Here is a 19,411-nt window from a genome sequence, read left to right as displayed (position 1 = left end):
TAAAACTGAGATGCATATCCTATTCATATAAAATAAAACAGATGTCGCCCTTGTTTTCCACAATGACCCTGGGTAGTGCAATAGGATTTTGTAGCTCTTGTGAATGTGATTCAGGGCCCCAAAGCTATGCGGCTTCCTGAACTGAAGTAGCTGCCTTGCACAGATTCATAGTTACTGTGAATGTATGTCTCTGCATTTAGAGCAGTATGAGTTAACTGGGAATATAGGGATTGCCATACAGGTACAAACCAATGAGCCATCCAATCAGCTGTTCTGTTTAAAAATAGTCAAGCCAGATGCCACCAAGAAAGGCAAGAAATCCTGCTAATACACCTCGGTATACAATATAAAAACAGTTGGTAGGATTTCTTTCTGATATTGTGGAATTGCTGGAAATTGGCTTGTGCCCTGAAGTGTGATTGATTGATAACCTTTCTAATTTTGTTCTAAATATTACTGTTGTAGATATTTATTCTTGTTTTATGTTAAGGTCTAATTCTTTCCTGAAATATACTAAGCTATTTGCTTAATTAATAACCTGTGCAACTATCAAAGGCTAACTTATATGACCTATGTTTTTAACATACTCTGTTTGATGAAAGTGGCTTGCTATAATTACAAAGCTAGAAATTGTTCCTTCTCTTATAGATGACATTTCCTATACTTGAATCTGTAGCTTTGCTTATGTAGTTTAATGAGTTAGACTCTTTCCCCTTTTCTATAACATTATTTCCCAGCATTAAAACACATGTAGGCATACAGTCACTGCATTACAGCATGAAACCTCAGATCAATATCTGTTGCAGTGGTTTCTCAGTCTGGAATCCATGGATCACTGCATTGTTGAAAACTACCAGGTAGTTGGAAGAGATTCTTTAATCATATTGCTGAAGCAACTGTCAGTCTTCATTGAGTGGGCCTTCCTGTTAGTGCTAGCCTTGGCCAGGATTCTCTTTGAATTTCCAGAGATACTGTGACCAAGCCCTGGTCTACACTAAGAAATTAGGTTGGTATAACTACTTTGCTCAGGGATGTGAAAAATCCACACCCATGAGCGATGCAGTTAAACCAACCTAACTCCGGGTGTAGGCAGCACAAGGTTAATAGGAGAATCGCCCATCGACCTCTCGAGGGGGTGTGGATTACCTACACCAACAGGAGAACCCCTCCCGTCCGCATAGGTAACATCTTCATTAAAGTGCTGCTGCAATGTTCTAAGTGTAGACAAGTCCCAACTAAACAAAACAAAGAAGCACCATTTAATGTCTTTTTCAAGTGATTCTTTGATGTAAATTCAACCAGGATTAGATTTGTAGATGTTAAAATTGGAAAGATATCAAAAGTGTAGGAGGACAAAATCAAACTGCAGAATGTTTTAGGGTATGTCTACACTTAAACCGCTACAGTGGTACATGGGTTCTGCCATTGGCATAGGTAATCCAAGACATAGTAGCTAGGTTGATGGAAGAATTCTGTTGACCTAGCACTGTCTACACTGGGGGTTAGGTCAGCATAGCTAAGTCTCTCCGGGGGTGTAGATTTTTCACACTCCTGAGAGATGTAACTCTGCCCATATAAATTCCCAGTGTTAGATTAGAACAATGGGGACTTTTGGCAACAAACAAAAAAAAAAAGAAAAAAGGGGAAAAAAGGAGGGGGGAATAATGTACTCCTTATGTGAGGGAACCCTGTGGAGAGGAAATAAATAGCATAGGTCAAAAATGAGATTAAGTAAATAAATGAGAGTATTGTCACTGATTTCAGTGTGGCCAAATCCTGATCCCACTGTATTGTTTTTTTCAGTTTTCAGGATTAATTTTAGGGCAGGTCTACACTACAAACTTGCAGTGGCATAGCTGCACTGCTGTAGTGCTTCTGGTGAAGACATTCCAAGGTAACAGGAGAGAGCCCTCCCATCAGCTTAATAACACCACCTCCGTGAGAGGCAGTAGCTATGTTGGTGGGAGAAGCTCTTCCACTGATATAACGCTTTCTACACCACTGCTTAGGTCGGTATAACTACATTGCTCAGGGGTGTGGATTATTCACACCCCTGAGCAATGTAGTTATACCAAAATAATTTTGTAGTGTAGACCAGGGTTAGTGGTTCCAGTGCACCAATATGGGGGTGTATGCGTGCATGTGAGTTAGATACACAGACAGACAAACCCACACATATATGTACCCTAATCTTTTAGGCTGGGATTTTCAAAGCCTTAGGGAGTTTGACACCCAACTCCTGTTGAAATTCAATGGGTGTTGGGTGCCAGACTCCCTTAAGCTCCTTTGAAAACCCAAGCCTGAAGCTATAAGCAGTGAGAAATTGGTGTATAATGTAGGAGAGTAACTGACAAAAATGTCTATCTGTCTTAGGCAGTGATTGGTATAAATGTGATTTGAAATGTTTGTGTCAAACATTAATTATATGTAATCTTTTTAATTACAAAAACTTTGGCTTAAAAGTCATAGAAGACATCACCACATAAATATATCTTAAAGGAATTCCATAAAAAGGGCATTAGGGTACTAAAGCTAGAACTCCAAGGAAGATATAATAGCTCATTTATTTCTGCAGAAGAAACCAGTGAAGTTATTCAAAATGAAGAAATTGGTCACAAAGAAGAGGACCAAAATACATTATCTGCAGATAATGTGGTATGTACACTTTCCATATCCTACCAATTAAACCTTCTTAATTATTACTGTATAAACTGTCTTCCAAAGGCAATATTTCTAAGTTAGTGAAAATTTCAGTTTCATGTCCTGTTAAAAAGAACCCTGTTTTATAACTTGAATACTAAAAATAAGCAGTTATTGATAGAATTGTGCATATTCAATCAAAAAAATAAAAATATTTTCCATTTAATGAGTAGAAATCTTGTGTTTTAGGAGGCTACTTAGTGTAACTGCATTACTACATTCTAGTCTTTCTCATCTCTGAAGTCCTGAGTAATTCTTCCACTCTACTCAGCTTGGGAACATTGTTGCTTCAGTAGAGTTATGCTCTGTGTATAGGGACATGTGGAAGTGCTGAAACAGTGTTTTGTCCTGCTTAGTTCTGGTGTACTAGTTAGGCCTGAAACAGTTACATTCAGGTTGAATGGTTAGGCCCTGATCCAGCAAGGAACTTCTGTGTGGTTGCAGAGGTGCCATCCGGAGCTTCTCCCAGTACTGATGCCTTATTTGGTTACAGCTAGCCTGAGATGTTCTGTGAACCTCAGAGACCAGATGCCCCAGAATCCTCAGTACATGCCTCACTATAATGTGTTTAATAATTTTGTGTCTTGGAAAGCCCAGTGTACTGCATGACAATATAGGGACAAATTCACCATTGAGTAATTAGGTACAACTCCATTGACTACATTGAGGTAGCCTTACTTCTGCTGTTGATGAATTTGGTTCATATACTTTTATTATCAATTTATTTTTAATTCTGTCAAATATTAAGACTTTTGTCTGGGTGTTTTTACCTAATTCTGTTAAAAATTGGGGGGGTTACATTTTTCAAAAATAGATCTAATTAAGAATGTAAAAGGCCAGTGTTAATCCTGTGTTAAACATAAATCCTTTCAATTACAACACAGTATTACTACCATATTTCATGTTGAAAAATGTTTATTTTGACAGTATTTAGCACTTACGTGGAATTTTCCAATGTGTTATATTTTTGAAAAAAAACTCAGTGAGGTGAGAAGAATGATATTGAAAGTGTGTTATGACAGAACAAAGCATGTCACGTTTATAGGTTTTTACAGTACCCATCAGGTAGTTTTTATTTTTATTCATATTTAAATTAGATTTCCAGCAGATGGAATGAATATAAATCAGTTTGTGATAGGAGGCTGGCATTCTTGCCAATAAATCAAAGAGATAAACTGCAAACAGCTGAAATTACTGAATCTGTATATTTCTCAGTTTTTGAAGGTGGTGGGATCAGTGAGAAAGATAATGGTATTAGGGCAGGCTTTTATTCTACTATTTCAATCAGTATTTAATCTCTGTGAGCTAAGATATAATAAATTTAACCAATTTTATTGCTGTTTAATAGAACAGTGTTTAAATTAACTTTAAAATGATTAGGGTATAAAAATAAACACAGATAAAAAGGGCAGTTGGTTATAGAATTTAGGGAAAATGTGTTAATTTTTATGGTAAAAATTTAAATACCTTAGAATCAGTGATGTGTGAGATCTCCATAGTTAAGTCACAATTGAGTTTCTGTCATAAACTGGATTTTAGCTTTCCTGCTTCTTCCCAAATCGGAATTCCACAAACCAAGGAATATTGGCTTCAGGATTGATGGTTGGCGCTCAGGTAGTTATCAGGATCTGGGGAGGGGAGGGGGGGTTAAGTCAGCCAGCTCCCTGATGAACCAATAAAGGCTCCTCAGAAGGCTGAAGATCCTATGTAAGCTCATTGGACAACAAATTTAGGTTGTTAGAACCTGAACCTTTCTCCTGAGATTTGTTGTGGGAGGAGTTGGTTGGCCCCGAAGAACATGCCAGTAACTGCAGTAGATGTTAGGGGGCCCAGCAAGCCCCCAAATGTTTATGGGAGGTGGAGCACTGGAAGGGACTGCTATGATCAGGACTGGAGTTCTTCTAATGCAGGAAATAAAGGGGGAATCCCCCTATTTGCTATCCCCTCAAAATCTCCTTACTGTCCTCATTTTCCCTTTATACCTTCACTGGAAACATCATATGGTGTCCAGGAAGGAATCCCTTCACCTACACACCTCCCTCTGCCCACAGGTTGGACTCTACCCATAAATCACTTGTATGTACTCTCAACCTGTCTTTACCTTAACAGAGTTTTAGTGTCTTAGAATGTTTACAAAAGGAGGATGTTCTTCCTCTTGGATGATGACCCTTCTCTTAGTCTCCATATGTCTAGACTCAGAGTTTCAACAGGTGGAGACACATGTATTTTTCTTTCACAATATATAATTGAACTCCCTAATTTCCTTCCACTAATTTCTCTGTTTCTAATGGTGCTGGAAGAGAGAGAAGAGGCATAGGAAACTTGAGGCCCATCCCTGTCAGATCATTTTACTCAAAAAAGATTGGGTCAATTCCTGGAGCTATCACAATATTGTTGCCAAAGTCCTAAAACAGACTAGACGAGGAACCATTTTTAAAAGAAGAGACATTTTACTATAGAAGGGCAAGAATTAACCCAGGCAAGACTTGCCAGTAGGAAATTCCTTGGTTTGCAGTCATTCATCATAGTGTCTGTCTTGCCTTCTGATTCTAGAGGAATAGACATTCCACGTGGCTGGTATGACATCTCTCACAAAGAGTCTGTAGAAGAAATAAATTTTCCCCCAAGGCCACCTGTGCAGGCTGCAAGGAGAATGCAGTATGCAATTTAATCAACAAAAATATGGCAGCAGCTAGCTCCTCCACAGTAAACAAAGTGAGTCACCATGGCAACGTCCTAACTTTGAGTGTACACTGCCTCAGGTAGCTTCCTCCCTGGAGCTTTGCATGTGAACAGAGTGCATGATCGCCATCTAATGGGTACTCAGAAATTCAAAATAATTTGTAAATAGGCAAAAGAAATGTACGTAGGACTCTTTCTTCCATTATAATTTGAGAGGTGCAATTATTGTTTCTTAGGTCTAATAGTAGAGTAACCTAGAGACTTCTATTAGTAAGCTAGAAATTCAAGAATTTAGTTTTCTGAATGAAATACCTTTCACTTCTATTTCAGAAAATCGAAATTATAGATGATGAAGAAAGTGATATGATCAGTAATTCTGAAGTGGATCAGATGAGCTCTCTTTTGGATTATAAGGTAAGTGATTGAGATCTTATGCTGAGAGAGATGTTCCCTTTACACAGAAAGCTCAAGCAGGGTTTTTCGCAGGGAGGAGTGTGGAAGGGTGGAATTCACCTCAACTACAAGAAGGCCTCTGTTCCAGCATTCAGGCTGTGATAGTAGCTCGATCATCTATTTGTGGGTTCTTAGCCATTGGATCCTTGTTTCTGCAAAATGAAAGGAATACAGAAAGAAACAGCAGCATCAGTCCTTCATAGCAGCTAAATTACTGTAATTCTAGCAGCTTCCAGCTTCCAGTGGGTGTCTCACACCAAGGCAATTTATTTAGCATTTAAAACATACCATCTTTTTCATTTATCTTTTTAAGTAAAATCTGCGTTTTTATCCAATACAAACTTTCTTTGTGCCAGGAATCTGTTCTTTTGGGCTTTATTTTAATATATAGCCTAATACTGCCAGAATTGGGAGGCAACATAGCAGCTAGAGTCCTCTAATAAAGCAGGGAGGTCTGAGACAGCAATGACTTTAATAATGTAGACCACAGTATAACAACATTGCTGCCCATTCTGGTTATAAAATGACTATATAGAGTTGTCTTTGAAATAGTAACATGAAAAAAGTGCTGGATACCCTGACAATCAGGATCTTCTGCCAAAATTGTAAAGGTTATATGTTTGTTATTGCTCACCTAAGAGTTGTGATGGCTTCATTTTATGCTTTGTGTTTTCTGTGTGAAACTGACAAATTTGTAACTTCCTTGTTTGTAAAATATACAGATTTTATTAGACTAGAACCCATTTCTAAAACAATATTTTATTTTAAAAAGTAAAATAGACTATACCCATTGGGGCACAAAAATGAATCCTCTGGGCAGTGTGTTCAGGGTAAGGGCAACGCAGGATGAATATGGATGGCGAATGACCTTTTCTTAATGTCACTTGTCACTGAACTGAATGGCTTGTTGTGACAGCATGCCCTACAGAATCTTGTTTGTTTTTATTACGTTTTGACATAAACTATTAGTCTTCATGGTCACATGTTCTCTGCATAAATATGCATGCTAGCTTTTACTGGACCAAAGCCCTGAGTAAATAGCTGACTTGCAAGCTTTCATCAGTAACACATCCCAGTAAGCTGATTTTCCTACCAAAAGAGAATATTTTCTTTAAGCTACTATATTAAATGTATTGTTAGGACCAACTCTTTAGCAAGCCCCTAAAAGTCGGCTCACAATGTTTGTCAGTTGCATAAGAGCTTGCATAATGCATGTTTAACTATCCATTTTGTTCATGGAAAATGTATTTTCTATACAAAAATAGCTACATCAACCAAGATTGGTCTGCTGAAAATTCATCCCTGATTGTTAGGCATAGACGAGAAATTGATTATCACTTAAGCTTAACTGAAATACAGGTTTTATTAATGTGAAATGATAGCCAGTCTGTAACAAATCTTACGCAAAACTTTCATGTCCAGAACATACTATTAAGTCTCACGGGTTTTTAAAATAATACAATAAAATAAATGAATGCCTATTCTGCAGAACTTTTTTACACACACTTTTGGCAAAGTTTTCAGATGCCTTTTAACTAGACTTCTAATTTTACACATGCAATCATTTGTTACCATGAAAACCTGAAAGTTTCTGTAGGAATTGGTTTATATGCATCATTGCAGGTCCAAATAATCATGTGAACAGATGTGTGGACCTAATTTTAAATGATTCTGAAATTTGGCTTTTTATATTGAATAATAAAAGGAAAAATTAAAATCGTGCTAACACAATTTCCTTAATTTCTTGCTGTTAGGATAGTTGTACTTTATAATTTGGTCATTGTAAGTTATGCACAATGTACAAAACAGCTACAAATTCTGGTATCTGCAGCAAACTACAATTCCACATCTCAGATCTGCAAACATGTACATTTATACATTCACAGAAGATGATTTTTCAAATTAATTTACAGTTTGAGCCAAACAACAAGGATATGCCTTCAAAAATTATTAGATCAAAAGGAGCCACTTTTGAGTTCTGATTTGCATTTTATCCATCCAATAAGAAAAACACAATCATGCCTGGTTGTTGAAATATATAGTATATGCAGTTTACCTACACTCCTTTAATTTAGGAAGGCTTAAATTTTTTCAAAGAAAAGAACATGTAATGTTAACTGAAATAATAATGTTTTGCTGTGTTTATTTTAATGGCATGTTAAGTCCAATGTTTGTTGAAAGAATTACTTTGTAACATCACTACTATGGCACTAGCATTCAAGCTGCCTACTGCTAATTATTAATTCTTTATTTCTAGGTGCTCTATATTATGAAGTTTTATACATATTTCTCCCAGGAGCTTAATGAACAGCATAACCATGAAAACACGTTGTGTGTATGTGTGGAGTATTATTTGCATTCAGAAATTCTTAGCTAGGCAATGAATAAATGTACGAAGAGAAAAACATGGTTGCAAAATAATTTGATGTTCTCAGTTCAGTTTCTAGCAGACACGAATCTATATGCCAAAAACTGCTACCAAAAGCTGACAATCTCTTGGGAGTCACAGCAAAAAGAAAATGCAAAATTGGCATGGAGACCAAATTACCCTCTCATCCCTAAAACTGAGTCTTCCAGAACAAAATTGAGGCACATGTGGTAAGGAAGGCTGAAGACTATGTATGGGAGAAATCTTGCACTGGCTGTGATGTAGTTTGTGCATATTGCTATCTGTTGTTGTTCTGTGGAAAACTGGTGTTCAGCGCCATCATTTGGACACCTTTTGCAGATGCACCATTTTCTTAATCTTGAAAAATCTAAACAGAACACAGGTAGTTAACTACATATAATCTTCACATAACCTGATCTTTGCAAAGGGAAATACCTAGGGAAAATTATATTTTTATGTTCAAGAAATTAACTTAGAATATATATAGTGCAGTAAGTCTAGTAAGGTATATGTGAGAATTAGCTGAAGTACTCCTGGAGTTAAATCTGAACTTTTGATTTAAGAGATTTGCCATCTAGATATTAAACTTGTGCTTTGTAAATCCAATAATACATGTTGTTCATTGTTTATAGAATGGCTGAGAAATGCCTGGCTGAAGCCCTCTTGTTTATCTACCGTGTTGGCACTGTCAATGCTTCCCCACACTCACTTACCAGTATGCCACAAATTTGACATGAAGGGATCATCTTGAGAGAAAGAGACTAGTACACTGCTGTTTTGTTGAGCCCATTAATGAGGATGTCAGTTGTGGTGGTTTTTCTTTTCTATTTGGGTATTTATAGTGTGCCTGTCACTGTGGTATCTGAGGTCATGTGGTTAGTGGAAACTGGGAATGAGAAACCACCAGCTCATTTCACATAGGTTATTTTAAGCAATCAGATGCTGAAAATTTCCAGCCACTACTTTCCTAGGTTGGATTTTAGTTATCTAAGGAATAGCTATTGGAGGCATGGAAAGGAGAGTTAAATGTGCAAAGATTCATTCCTGTATTGGTGGCAATAGATCGGCTGTGGAGTGTTCTGGCAATTATGAGCAGGTCCCCTCCAATGATGGGCTAGGTTATTGGTTAGGGATGAGTACTCTGGCTTTTGAATTAGGTAGGCTGGTGTCTCCTAACTAGTGCAGAAGCAGATGAAGAAGAGGTTTTTCTTGGATAGGAGTCAGGGTTGGTAGGGGAAAACAGTTTATAGACTCCCCTCTAATACTGTCTCTGTAAACAGTGAGAGACAAGGTGGATGAAGTAATATCTGTGATTGGACTAATAAAAGGTATTACCTCACCCACGTACCTTGTGATCACATCTACGATACTATCCCCAAACTATAGGCAGGCAAACAATGGTGGAAGAGAGGCAGGCTTCAAGACCTTCACTCTGTGTAGCACCAGTTTGATCCCAGCTCTTCTCCCAGCACCAGCTTGATCCCAGCTCTTCTCCTTGTATTCTACTGGAGCAGCTGGTGGATTGGTGCCAGGAGCAGCAATAGTGAATCCAACTTGTGGTTCAGTGACTGCCTGAATGAGCAGTGTCTGGCTCAGACCCAACCTCAGAAAGTTAAGAAGCAGACAAGCTTTAGTATTTTGGATGGGCCTTGAAAAAATTTCCTTCCCATTCTCCAAACAAAACAGATTACCTTGAATGCATCACTATTTACATGGCTGACCTTAGGATTTTGAGGAAGGTTATTGAGGTGATCCTTTGGTGTACAAACTTAGCTGACTCCACATAACATGTGTGTTTCTGGGTGCCATGGAATTAGGGAATTTTAGTGGAGCCTTGCTGCTGTCTGTTTACATTTTCAAGACTATCTTTGCTAGGGAGAGAGGTAAAAACTTCCTTTAAGGTGATAGGTGAGATTCTCCTCTCTGGGACCAAAAGACAGTGCTTATTAAAAGTGCTCTAGAGATGTACAATAATTCCCCTGAATGCTTTGTCTGTAGTGTGATTGCTATTATGCATGGCGTTAATATGCAAAATGACTCAGCTACCTGGAGGTCTTCGTGCCTTGAACATCATTGATTGCATATGCCAAATAAATAAATGGAGTTTATATAGGAAATGGTTTGGCCTATGCATTTACTGGGCATTATAGGCCTAGTATGACATCATTCACAGCCAGTTAGAATGCCCCGATTGTGTTAATTTCTAAAGCGTCATAAAACATGCCTTGTTCTGTCTTAATGCCTAATTATCAAACCAAAGTAATAAGGTCAGACAATGCTAATCCTGAGGAATTTTTCCATGATGATACTTTCACAGGGAATCTTTATTCTCTAGAATTATTTGGTTTTACCCTATTTTACTTTTATCATAACAATAAGAAACTCAGTTATTCCTTTTTATTTGAATATAGGTACATTTGATGTCATAATTTTATTCAATACTAATTATTATTTGGAGAATTATATCTATTTTTTCCCCTCAGAATGAAGAAGTTAGGTTCATTGAAAATGAATTGGAGAATCACAAACAGAAATATTTTGAACTACAGACATTCACTAGGAGCTTGATACTTGCTATCAAATCAGATGATAAAGAACAGCAGCAGGTAAGTCTAAGAAGTAGGCAGCAACTATGTCAGACTTTTTTTTTTCTTTGTCTTTTGTCATTTTCGTATTTATTTATATTATGGTAGTGCTTACAGGCCCCCACTCAGATTGGGGCCCTATGGTGATAGACACTGTATGAACACACAGGGTATGTCTACACTGCAATTAAACACTCATGGGACTCTGTGAGGGAGAGGGTCTGCAGCCTGGGCTCCAACCTGAGCCCAAATATCTACACTGCAATTTTACTGCCTCACGACCTGAGCCAGCCTTGGGTGTTTAATTGCAGTGTGGACATCCCCACAGTAAGACTGTTCCTACCCCTGAGATCTTACAGTCTAAACAGACAATACAGGCAAAGGATAAGAGAGTGAAAATATTAGCTTCATTTTCCAGTGAAGGAACTGAGGCCCAGACCAATAAGTGACTTGCCCAAGGTTACAGAAGAAGTCTGTGGCAGAGCCGGGAATAAAAACCAGATCTCCTCAATTCCTGCCAGTGCCTTTAACTATTCTCTTTAGTCTTTGTTTGCTCTGAGGAATCATTATTTTTGTACCGCGTCAAGTAGCTTTCAGAAGGCCAGATCTTCAGCTGATGTAAGCTAGTGTGGTCTCCAAGGATGTCAATGCAGACATATACCTGCTGAGGATCTGGTATTCTGTGGTAATGCATAATGTGATACCAATAAGATAGTGGGGTTTCTTCTAGTCATTCATAGAAACATTACCATTTTCCTCCTCGGTTTGTTAGGTGGAACTATGGCGCCAATCTAGCAAAACGTTTTAATACATTACTTCACTTTAAGCACATGCTGTGGTACTTTGTTGGATCAGGACTTATGTGCACAGGTTGAATACTGATTGAGGAGTGTGTGTATGCTTGTTCAGCTTTCCAGTCACAAACTGTAAGTTGTGGGGATCGTCCACGTACAGTAAATGAATACTGCTGTACAAAAAAATCAAATCTCCAGTATCTCTTCTTATTACATAGTTTTTTATGTTAAAAAATAGTGCAACATTTTGAAGCTAAACTTATATATTCTAATCATCACTTCTTTTAAAGTACTAATGCTCCTTGTTTATTACAGTATTTAATTTAAGGAATGAGCACAGCTGACAATGTACAATAAAGCTTAATTTGGAGTCCTGGAGATGTGTCAAACTATGAAACTGAAACATCAATTACAGCAAACTACTAATGACATTGTACATACGGCCCAGTCCCATATCGCGTACTCACATGATGTAGGATCAGATCCGTAGAGATGGTCTTATATATTCCATTTTTTATATATTCATTATAAGGTAGTAATTAATTGTACTATTTGAAAAATTTTAATCTTGGGGTAATTTTGCATTAAAATAATCATATTTTTCAAATGAATTTTATACTAGAAATAACATTGGACATCAATCAGCTTTTGAAGTTAGTGCAATTCAGTACAGTTCCTTTCAGAAGGATGCAAAAATCTAGATGTATATTTAAAGAGAAAAATGTACATGTTTTAAATCTGTTACCCTTATATTTACATTTGTCAAACTTACAGTCAGAAAAAGGAATCAACCCACCTGCCCTCTGGAAATTAAAGATATGGAGTAAAATTTTCATAAGATCTGAAGTGATTTAGGCACTGAAGTCCAATTGAATTTCAAGTGTCAGCCTCTTTTGAGATTGGGACTTCAACTTCTAGGTTATTGTGGATGCAGATTTAAATTAACTAATCTAAGTAATATTTGAGTTTTAAGATTACATGGTTTTCATATCACTTTATATTTCTAGTAGAATTTTCATAAAATCTGAAGTGATTTAGGAGTTTAAGTCCCATTCTCAAAAGAGGCTGACACTTGAAATTCAATTGGACTTAAGCACCTAAATCACTTCAGATATAAAGTGATATGAAAACCATGTAATTTTAAAATTCAAATATTACTTACATTAGTTAATTTAAATCTGTATCCACAGTAACCTAGAAATTGATTAGGAGTAAGTGATCTTAAAAGTGATCTTATAAACAGAATATGCTTTGCAAAAAATGATTATTAAAGTAAAATTTAAATCCTGAAGTATTATCTTTTTATTTTCATTTCCCACTTGATTTCCCATTTGTGAAATGTCACAGATTGGCAATTCTGATAACTGATATGAGTTTACTCACAAAACAGGAATAGCACTGGCAGCAGCAGGGCAAGCTTCCTCTATATTGCTCTGCAAATGTGTGTCTACATTGTTCAGGAGGAACCACCTCTACATGCTGATTTAATGTTGGCTTTTCTACAGAGACTGCCAACAAGGATGCAAGTATCAGTTATCAAGAGGATACCCATTCACTAGGGACTAGAATGAGGCCACCAATTTATTACATGTAAAAACAGCAAGCAGTTGTCAATTGGTGATGACAGGTAATCATTACCATTCAAGGATGGATTTGAGCCAGTAATCTACGAAGGCTTCATGACCTATAACTTATTACCTACATCTGGAGCTATCAAGGCCCCAAGAAAATACCTCTCTGGAAATCTTTAGACTGTAAGCCCTCCAAGACAGGGTTTGTCTCTTCTGTGTTCGTATAGACCCCAGCACAATGGGACCCCAATCCCAACTGGTGCTATTTTAATAGAAATATTGACAATAAAAATAAGTAATCCAAATTTAAACAGTAAGTTCAGACATTTATCTTACATAAGCCAACTGTCAGTATTTCTTAACAAATTATAGTTTCTGCTTCTGACACACGTATAAATCAATAGTGCAGAGCCAAGCTATTCATTTGTTACAGCATATAAACCATAGAACAGATCTAATTCCATGAAAACATTCTGGGAATCCTTCAATATATGTAGTTTCTTTTTCTTTGTGGGCAAAGGGTATGGTTTGTAGTATTTCTTGTAACTGAAACAATTAGCAAGTCTGCATATATATTGTAAAATATAATCATCCTAAAAATATCTTCATTCAGGAAAAAAATGTAGTGGCTAAACTTCTTTAGTTTGTCCTTGAATGTACCACTCTAAGGTACAAAGAAAATCTAAAATAAATATATATCATACAAACTAGAAAAGTGTAGCTGTTAATGGAAGAACTACAATAGAAAAGATATCACTGTAATGAACAGACATTGCAGGAGTAGAAAGGAGTCACTTGCCAGTATATTAAGGCATTTTTCTTGTGTCCCAAGAAGAAAAGATTAAATTATTAATTTCCCTCTTCAACTACTGATGGTGGGAGGTTCACTTTTGGATATCCTCCTATGTATGCATCTCAGGATACGGTAGTTTCTATTTTGAAATATGGTAATTTGCCATCACTTATTATGTTTGCATTTTATAGCTGAGATACCACTGTTTTCCTTTGTGTTTGCAAGCAGTAAACTTGTTATCCAGCAACAGTACAGTGGTTACATCATTTTTGGACTGTTTCTCCTTTAGTATTGGGAATTTCACCATTATCAGTGAAAAAATCATAAAAAGTGATCCTTTACTATACAAATTACTTAATGAGTTAACATTAAATTTGAAAAACGTGTCCAAATACTAATTTTAAAAAAAGGTTTTGTTTTTTTAAACATAGGCACTGCTGTCAGATTTACCTCCTGAATTAGAAGAGATGGATTTCAATCACACATCTCCAGAGCCTGATGATACCTCATTCAGCTTGTCGTCTTTATCAGAGAAAAATGCCTCGGACAGTTTGTGATCTTTGGAGAAAAATAATATATATATATATATATATATATATATATACACACACACACACACAATGCTTAGACTGCCTAACAGGTGTGCATTTCAAGATAACTGCATTTTGTTACCTGATATCATTCAGTCAACAAAAACCTGGGTAAACTAGGCAGACCTTGCTGAAGGGTGAATGTGATGTGATATGACTGCAACTTGCGGTGACAAGGAATATGGAACTTTGGTTTTGGCAAGTGAGAAAGCTACATGGGGAAAAGTTTTAGTTTTTAGCATTACAACCTTGATTAGGGTCATTTATAATTTTCCAAAATAATTCTTGCTTTGTAGTAAAATCTATTCTGAGCAGGGATCCAAGAGTGGAAAATAAACATGCAGTTACACAGCTAGGTAACATTTCAACATTGCTTGTCATGTAAGACTCACCAGTCCTGTTTATTGTGACCATCGCCTTTTCCCTTGCTCCTTCTTACTCAGGTAGGTGGACTGAAAATTGGGAATCCAGATGGAAACATGAGCTTGTTATGGGCAAATGGGCAGAGTTGTTCTTGGACCCCTGAAAAAATGAATTAGAAAATTAAACTAAGGTGCTTATTGGTATATAAGTGTAAATTATTGAGTCTCCCATTATCTGATAAAAATGTCTGAAAAACACTTGGAAGACGAAGTGAATAAATTTAATTGGCTTCAATAAATTACTAATGTACAGAAGCAGACCTAAATGTTGTAAACCATTAGGCTTTTACTGGAAACTCTTGATTGCTGGAGAAGGCAACTGTTTCTGGTATTATTACTATAGTGATGGGATGAGATAATGTTACACCAATATTTAGAGTTTTACCATCATAGTGATGTTTTTATTTCACTTCATTTTATAAAACCTGAACAGTAAAGGCTCTGGTTCATGAAGATTCAGGAATCAGCTACATAGATTTTCTACAAACCAGACTCCATTTCATTGCAACAGTGCTGTCAGCCAAGGACAGTTTTTTCATCCCGTCTCCCTCCGAAGCTGTTTTAATGTTGGAATCTGGGCCCCACAAATTTCCTCAGTGTGATTCAATGACTAATTAGCCCAATTTAACACATTGTGTCATTCCGCCAGCAGACTCCAGGTGCTGACAAAGAATAAATTTAACTGAAGTTTCTAAACTGCATGCCTGATAGCTTTAGCCACTCTCTGCTAATTTATCCTTTCTCAGCACTCATTCATACTAAATCTCACATCTTGTTTGAATAAATACGTTCACCCTGACAGATTCAAATAAGTTCAGTATGGTACATAGTATTGTGGCATATAGCTAGAACTTGGTAATTTCTAGTCTGAATATTTACAAACCGGCCTCACTAAAACCTTAGGTCACATCAGCTTGAGAGCTAGATTCTTTCACCCTTATGCTGAATGGTACTTTATTCTGTGAGTAGTACCACTGAAATTAATGAGACTATTTACTGTATAATGGGAGTAAGGTTTGAACAATCTGGCCTTTCTAAATAAAAACAGTCTTAAGTGTCCAAAAAGAGGAAAATCCATGCAGAGTTTGCACCCTCTGTCCATCTTCTCTTTTAAACTGAATTCCTGTTCCCAGGTGTTAAAGAAACTGCTGTCAGCATTTTTTCCGAGGGACAAATGTATTCTATCATAAATATGATGTTAATGTATTAACTTCATTCCAGCCCTAAATCTGACAGTCATTTCAAACCCGTACTGTGAGAAACGATCACTGTACTGTATTTAAATATATTATACATTTAATTTACATTACTATACACCCTTATATAATAGGCGTGATTTATTATAGGTTTTCTGCTCTGGGATATTAACTGTACTATCTCTAGATAGGAAGATCCTGCAACTGACAATAAAACCTCATGTTTTCAGTAAGCTTTATTGAAGGAATTTAAAATGTGGTGTCTAGCACTCGTGCTCCACAACTTGGACCTTAATTCCGTTACTTCTCCTTGACATGGGATGGCAAAAGGCAGCTTCTTCTTAAAGCTAATTCTTAATTTTGTGGTCTATGAATCTTTTTGCAATTTCACCTTTTACACTAGTAGCCAAGTAGAATTTTATCACTGCCATGAGTAACTTTGTATTGTTCTGACTTGCTTTTTTCCTGACATGACATCAAACTAAATCAGGAAGTTCAGATTGGATGAACTGTGCCAAAAACAAACCTTTACTCAGTAAACTAGAATCCTGGTTCATGATATACACTTAAAATCCTAGGCTCCACACTCCTTGGCTAGAGTCTGTACTGAGTGTTTCCCTTTGAGCAAAATATGCTTTGACACTTTCTTCAATATAGGATAACAGAGCATTTATAATAAAATAGTCATGCTGTCACATCCAGAAACAATCAGCAGCAACGTAGGATGATCAAGAAGAAATACTAAATATGAAGTATGTTCCTATGTAAGATGCTTTGTAGAGCTGTACTGTACAGTTGTTTGAGTACCTCCATGCTTCTCCTCAAAATAACCTTCATCCATAATACCTGCAACATGAAAAACAAAACAAAAAACTCTTAATGGTGAGTTATTACCAGTGCTAGTTAAAAACATTAAGGAAATACAGATTTACAGGACAGAGGCTGCAGAACAGCAGACTTGCTCTTCTACTGCACAGTATGGTAAAAACTTGGAAGAATAATTATCTTTGAAAATCATGAATGGCCATTTCTGAATATTGCATTCCAGCCATTCTCTGTCACCACATGTGTCTCATGGCTTCATGATTTGATGTTCTGTTCTCCAGAAAGACTGCTAGATATAATAATTAAGTTCATAGGGTCAGATCAGTAAACATGACATCAACAAGTCCCCCTATGTCTCTGTCCAATTCTTCATTTGCTGCCCCCTTTCTCTTGGCATCTGGTTGGGGAGCAGTGCTTGTCTAGGAAGGTGCACATACTCTTCATATTAAATGTTTGTGGATGGTAAGGTTGGAAGGTACTTCTGCAGTTCTGCGAGCAAACACAGGGCTATGGTCTTGGCCAAATTCAGTCCTGACCTCAATGGGTGCATCTTCTATTGACTTAAATAATAGGGAATTCTGACCATAGAAGAGAGGGCAGAATTTGGTCCTATGACCTCATATTGTCCATCCATACTTCCAATTAAATTTGTCTTGATAACTAGCTGATGTGTCTAATGCCCAGAAGAGAACATGTTGATGTTTGTCTCCTGAATGAATTCTAGGTATTCTTCAGCTGACAAAAAGCAATGATGGCTCTGTTGATCTTGGACGTTTTTAGGATTTTAGTTTACAATTATTTCCTCTGTTCATAGGTAGATAAAGAACATTAGATGCTAATTCATCTTCCACTGCACTATAGATTGCAAGGAGGATTTATTTTTCATAAAAAAGGGAGAAATAATCGTAGCTGGTACTATGGTACCACAGAGGAAGCATTAAAAAGCAGCCATTTCACTTCTTTGGATCATAAAGTTAAACAACAGATACAGCAAGAGTGCCGTGAATTAAAGAACATTCCACCAACTTCCTGCTTTGTCAGTGAAGGATGAGTTCAGTGACATTGTTTATTCCTGACATGTTTTGCAACGTGGATTATAGAAGACTCTATCCTACTTGGAGAAAGCCTAATGTGAAAAAAGGCAATTGATAACAGACATGCATTTTAAACCAGCAATAAGGTGTTATCTCCCTGTAGGGAGAAATGAAAGTATGTCTCATGCTCATCAAGTTGCTATACATAGGGAAAGTTGTACCCTTGAGGTACTGCTTGTCTTATTTTCCTGAAAATGTTTCCTGTAGTGCCTGCAGTGCTAACAGGAGTGAGAAGTAATGAATATATCTAGTCAGTAAATTAAGCAGATATGGCTTTAAATACACATGGAGAACTGATCTATTAAGAAGGTGTTCCTTTACTTAAGTAATCACTTTTGTGTGTAGCATTGGACTTTAATATTAAAGTACCTTTTGTGTGAACGAAGTCAATACTAAAAATGATAAGAAAAACAAGAGCTCCTTGGAAACAAAGTGGGGAGCAAAATAAGGAGATAAACCAAAAATGTAATGTGCCATTTTAAATTAGGAAGCAGTTCATCACCTCTACCCACCAAATGAAGAGATAGTATGGGTGTCAAATAACAATGCAGTTATATAATCAGAATTATATGGCAGGAATATGTGTGGTGAAAACCTTATTGTGGAACTTACTGCTGCAAAGTGGTCACCTATCTAATAACAGAACTGTACTATTCTTACCATATTAGTAAGGATTAACCCTTAAAAACTAGTTGGGTGGCACTGCCTTTCCCATCGGCACTTAGCAACAGCAGATTCTTGCTTTCAGGATTCTGATGGCATGAGGAAAGAAAATAATTAATACACATGAATGGAAAATTAAGCAGAGCATCTAAAAAATCAAAATTTAGTTTACTGATAACATTACAACCATAAGCTTAGTTTACAGTACTGTACTTTACTACCTCCAGTTTCACTGCCCAGATCTGTCAGCAACAACCAGTTATACGATAGGCTGGCTTACTTATAGAGGGTCTGGCATCTTGGAAGCAATCTTTCAACTTTAATATGAGGTTCTGCTTTTTTTTGTCTAAAAATCCAAGAGTGCATGAGTTAATCAGTTATCAAATTTCCAATCAAAGTCAGAAAATGGCTGGAACAAAATCTCCGACTAGCTACTCATCAGAAGGTATCAATGCCACCTTTAGGCATCTGATTTGTCCAGCCAATTAATATTTTACCACACTGGCTGACCAAATTTTGCAGCCTCAAAAAAACTATGGGCAAAAAACTAAATTGTACCAGAAGACTGGAACAGTCTTTGGCAGATTGCACTGTACCACATTTCACCAAAGCAGAATCCACAGTTTTACTCAAATCAAAGAGCCTGTTTCCCTG

General features: G+C 36.8%; 1 protein-coding gene across 9 annotated transcripts in view; it reads left to right on the top strand.

Moving 5' to 3' along the window:
- Window positions 1-17,222, top strand: part of HDX (highly divergent homeobox) — a 91,705-nt gene extending 74,483 nt beyond the window's left edge. For all 9 annotated transcript variants that reach the window (XM_045030632.1, XM_045030630.1, XM_045030628.1 and 6 more), the window contains 4 exons: window positions 2,576-2,655; window positions 5,713-5,796; window positions 10,708-10,830; window positions 14,399-17,222. In XM_045030632.1, coding sequence (XP_044886567.1) covers window positions 2,576-2,655; window positions 5,713-5,796; window positions 10,708-10,830; window positions 14,399-14,524 — 413 coding nt within the window. In that variant the 3' untranslated portion in view covers window positions 14,525-17,222. The remainder of the gene's footprint in view (window positions 1-2,575; window positions 2,656-5,712; window positions 5,797-10,707; window positions 10,831-14,398) is intronic.
- The last annotated feature ends 2,189 nt before the right edge of the window (window positions 17,223-19,411 follow it).

This window comes from Mauremys mutica, chromosome 9 (assembly GCF_020497125.1).
Source record: "Mauremys mutica isolate MM-2020 ecotype Southern chromosome 9, ASM2049712v1, whole genome shotgun sequence".
NCBI classification, from domain to species: Eukaryota; Metazoa; Chordata; order Testudines; family Geoemydidae; genus Mauremys; species Mauremys mutica.
This window is presented reverse-complemented; position numbering and strand designations above follow the sequence as displayed.